The 4694-nt window shown below is 54.4% G+C and overlaps 1 protein-coding gene across 1 annotated transcript; it reads right to left on the bottom strand.

The window, feature by feature from the left end:
* Positions 1-1402: 1402 nt before the first annotated feature.
* On the bottom strand, positions 1403-2909 carry LOC109733725 (probable long-chain-alcohol O-fatty-acyltransferase 1). The gene has a single exon (XM_020292941.4). It carries the CDS (start codon positions 2644-2646, stop codon positions 1579-1581), a length of 1068 nt encoding a protein of 355 aa, XP_020148530.1. The 5' UTR covers positions 2647-2909; the 3' UTR covers positions 1403-1578.
* Positions 2910-4694: the final 1785 nt, after the last annotated feature.

Here is a 4694-nt window from a genome sequence, read left to right as displayed (position 1 = left end):
ACATGTGCTGAACGCGGAGGTGTCGTACGTTCGGTACTGAGGATCGGTCGATCGTGAAGACGTACGACTACATCAACCGCATTGCCATAACGCTTCCGCTTAACGGTCTACGAGGGTACGTGGACGACACTCTCTCCTCTCGTTGCTATGCATCACCATGATCTTGCGTATGCGTAGGAATTTTTTTGAAATTACTACGTTCCCCAACAAGTCCGTGCCACATTAATCAGAAGAGACGGGGAGTGGCTACAATGAACGCTCACCAGGCGGCGGCACTGTAGCCATGCTCTCCCCGACTAAGCATGCATCATCAGTGGCGCGACCACAGTACTAAGCAGCCGGCAAGACCCGCAAGCGGCGAGCGCGGCCTGTCGATGAAGTACGAGACAGCCGGCGGGTCCCACCAGGCGGCGGGCCCCTGCTGCCGGCGGAGAAGCTGGTCACCAGAGACACTGACAGCCGGGTCCTACACCCGGCCAGATTACCATTATACCCCTGTGGGGTAGGCCTATATAAACCCCCCAGGGCACCCATGCAAAGGGTTCAGCCTCTTAGAGACCACATACCCACATAGAGAGAGTGAAGCTAGGGCTAGCCTTGTTCTTCTTCCTTCTCTAGAGAAACAACTCAAGGAGCAAGCTTGTAGTCACCATTGTTGATTTAGTGATCATGCGGAGACCCGCAGAGGAGGGCTAGGAGTGTTATCTCCTAGGAGAGCCCCGAACCTGGGTAAGATGCGTCGGCGTACATGTCTACGCCTTATCCCGTTTTCAGGCACCGGCGACGTCTTACTCTTCCTCACCATGATAAGTCATCCTTTGGCATATGTCGCACGACACCCCTGACAAGCGGCGGCAACAACGGCAAGGGCAAAGGCAAGGGGAAGGCGTTCTACTAGGGCATCGTGCGGGCGTTTATTACAATTTTTTAATGTTAGTTATGTTTAAGTGGACTTTGGCCGGCGTTTGACCGACCATTTATGTATAATTATGGTTGATTAAATTTGTTTCGGCCACCTCGGCAAAAATGGGTATGCCTCCCGTTGAGCGCATCCGCCGACCCAAATTAAAAAGCGGATGCGCACGTCCGCCTGACCGATTCAAGCGAACGAAAAACTGACAAAGCGCGCGTTTGTTCGGATCGGCGGGTTGAAGTTGCTCTTAGGGTCTTTTGAAATAAACTTTCGAACGCATGGCTTCCTCAGTCTTTGTGGAAAATTTCTGGCGCTGCTAGAAGTATTTCACCGGTCACGACCAAGTGCCGTTCTATGTCAGCTGAGTGTACAGTACGAGTCAGCCTGGGAAGAAGAAGGAAAGCTACTCACCAGTCAGCAGCTACGGCGCCATCATTAAATTTTGTTTCAATTAAGAAAAGGATATCGCCAGACTGTAGCAGACATCCAAGATCTGAATATCAATATATTTTAATTATTATCGATCAATGAATGTTCAATCACGACCTTCCAAGATCTGAAGTCTACCACAGTCCACATCACAAGTAGTATACTCCTATCGCCCTTTGGATCCTAATCGTACGGCACACGTTCGGCCCCTCGTCACAGCGCATGTTTTCTCCTGGTCAGCGCGTGGAAAGAATGGGACCGGCGGCGGCGCCGCCGGCGAGCCAACGGCCGGCCTGCTCCATGGCCGCCACTAAGCCCTGGCACTCCTGCAGCACAAGCTCGTCCAGGCCGCCCCTGACCATGGCCGGGAAGAAGAGCCAGATCCCCGTCCCGCCCACGAACGCCAGCGTGAGCGGCACCGCGGCCGCCCGCGGCGGGCGCCACCACCCGGCGTGCCGCGCCCACCACCCCTCCGCCGCGGTGCACGCGCCGTGCAGGACGAAGAACGCGGTCACGTCGCCGCTGGGCGGCTGCCACATGATGTAGTAGAACATCACCTCGTGCATGAGCCCGGAGACGAGGAAGGACGCCATGACGCCCGCCGCGTCGCCGAAGCGCGCGCGCACTGGGCCGTGCACCGACGGCCGGAGGATGGCGGGCACCATGAGGTTCCACCGCCTGCCCCAGAAGTCCCGCAGCGACGACGCCAGGTACGGCCGGTCCACCTGCGGCTCCATCTCCATGCCCAGCACGCCGTGGATCAGGGCGCGCACCGAGCCCAGCAGGAGCTCCAGGGAGAGGTAGATGTGCACGGTGTACAGGAGGACGAGCTGCCACCGGCGCATCGCGTCCTTGAACTGGTACGCGTAGATGATGAAGGGGATGACGGCGCCGGCGACGAGGATCTTGGCCGGGCCGTGTCCACGGGCCGAAGCCGAAGCGGGATCTTGGTCCTTTGATTTGGCGGGGGCGGGCTGCCGGAACTTGACGGGCAGGGAGGCGGAGAAGACGAAGTGGGGCAGGGAGAGGGACGGGTCCAGGGGCCCGCGGCCGGCGGCGAGGAGGAGGAGCTTGAAGGTGCCGAGCCAGCAGAGGAAGAAGGCGGAGCTGCCGCGGAACGTGGTGGTGGAGAAGGCGAAGGGGATCGCGCAGAAGAGCGCGACAGCGGGCAGAAGCGCGGCGAGGCGAGCGGCGCCTGGGCGAATGAGCGCGGCGGCCATGCGGGCGTAGTACATGGCCGCCCAAACCGCCGCCGTGGCCTTCAGTAGGCTCCCGAGCTCGCCGTCCATGAGCGCCGCCGCCATGACGTGGCGAGCACAGAGGAACCAATGCTTTGTCGGCCTCTCGAGCTGTGAGCAACGTTGTCTGGGGGATTCGCTCGTATGCCTCCGACCCCGCTCTGCTGGCGCCGCCGAGCAGAGCCGAGATCCGGAGGAAGGGCGGCGAGGTGCGGGTGAGAGAGAGAGAGGGGGGCAGAGGTGGGTTGTGCTGAAATATAGAGAGCGGACAAGAAACTTTGCTGCTGTTTCCGACCTCTAGCGAGACCCCCTCTTGACCGGCAGCGTCAAGTTGGTCGCTTGGATGGCACAAATTGGGGAAGAATCGCAGGATTTACACCTAGGTGGGGATGAACAGAAGCATATGGACTTTTATCGCGAAGCTGCACCGGAAAAAGCTAAAAAGAATTAAATAATATATTTTTTCATTAATTCAAGAAATAATACACTGGTTTGAAATTTTACAAAAACAATACAGCGTCGGCTTAGCTGTAGCCGATTGGACTAATTGGCAACGGCGAAACCAATTGGATTCCAATCGGGTTTGGCTAAGCCGATTAGGATCCAGTCAGTGTTGGTAAAGCCGATTGCCCAGTCGGCTCGATGCAGATTGCTCAATCGGTGTTAGTGAAACTGGTTTCACCGAAGGACATGGACAACTATTAAGCAGCAGGACATCATAACATCTATAGTATTGAGAAAATTCCTTATATGACACTGTTTTAAATATTGCTTTCATATTTGACACTAGAATTGTTTTTCTTCCCAATCTAACACCATGTCTAAATTTTATGTTCTTTATGACACTTTCGTCCATTTCAAACTTTAACGATGTTAAATCATATATGAGAAGACCTATTTGCCCCTCATAGGGCATATGACCAAAATTTTACCCATGGTATGTGTTCTTGAGACACAAAGAAAGGGTTGCAAGGTAGAAGAATGGGCAGCGCCAACAGCCAAATAGCTGGCTTGGCCACTGCCGGCAAGTACGCGTACCTATTCGAATACCCATGCGTCGGCCGGCCGTGTACACATACATTTATGCATGTCCGAATACCTGTGTGTACCCAGCTGAAGAAGAGGAGCTCAGAAAGGTAATGGGCGCGCATCACGTAATAAGAGCATCTCTAGCAGACCCGTATAACGCCGACCGGCAAAACGCGTTTACAGTTCGCGGAAAAACGGCTTTGCGGGCCGGCGCGGGCGAGGGCAGAGTCAAACCCCGCAAACGGACCCGTAAAAAAGGATATTCGCAGAAGATGCTTCGGCGCCGCCGCGTCGACCCGCAGACTGAAAACCCCTAATAAGCGAATTTGACAGCGATTCTGACAAATGAGTTCAAATTCAAACAATAAAACATAGTTCGCGTGCAAATAAAATCATAGTTTTGTAGGACAAAGGCAAAAGGACTTGCAAAAGCGACAACCACGTCCGTCATCATCTTGGTCGCTCTTCACTCCGCACCACCTCCATCGAGGTCATCGCCGCCCCCGAATCCATCGCCGGCACTTGTTCCAACTCCGGCACCGAAATCACCGGCAGACGCACTGAATGCATCGGCGATATTGGTTCCGAATCCCGATGAGAAAACATCGCCGGCACTGTAACACGCATCGGCCGACGCAAGCATCCTCCTCTTCAAGATGTCTCTCCTTGCCATATCATGCCATTCTTTGGTGATGTCGTCCTTGTAATTGCGTTCAATGTCATGATCCTATTCTCTTCGGCAAGAAGCTTGGACATGGCTTTGTTCTCACCGGCACGTGCTCTTCTCTCCTCAATGGTCACCTTGCGCAACCCCTCGTCCTTGAGCAATTGCCACTTCTCTTGCTTCTCTCGTGCCTTCTTCTCGTCCAACTCTTTCTTTGTCTCCAATGTCTTCGCTAACATTAACTCATTTGATTGCACCATGGCATCTATCTTGTCCCGCAAGCTCGATGCTTCATGTTCCCTCTTGATCCTCTCCTTTGTCTTCTTGTCACCATCGGGCTTCTTCAAATTTCTTGGGCCATCATCATCTTCATCTTCATCCATGTTCGTAAATGAACCTCTCTTCGGTGGGGATTCTTTGT

Source organism: Aegilops tauschii, chromosome 7, assembly GCF_002575655.3.
Source record: "Aegilops tauschii subsp. strangulata cultivar AL8/78 chromosome 7, Aet v6.0, whole genome shotgun sequence".
Taxonomy (NCBI): Eukaryota; Viridiplantae; Streptophyta; class Magnoliopsida; order Poales; family Poaceae; genus Aegilops; species Aegilops tauschii.
The sequence above is the reverse complement of the archived record's forward strand: the minus strand, read 5'-3'. Positions and strand labels throughout refer to the sequence as shown.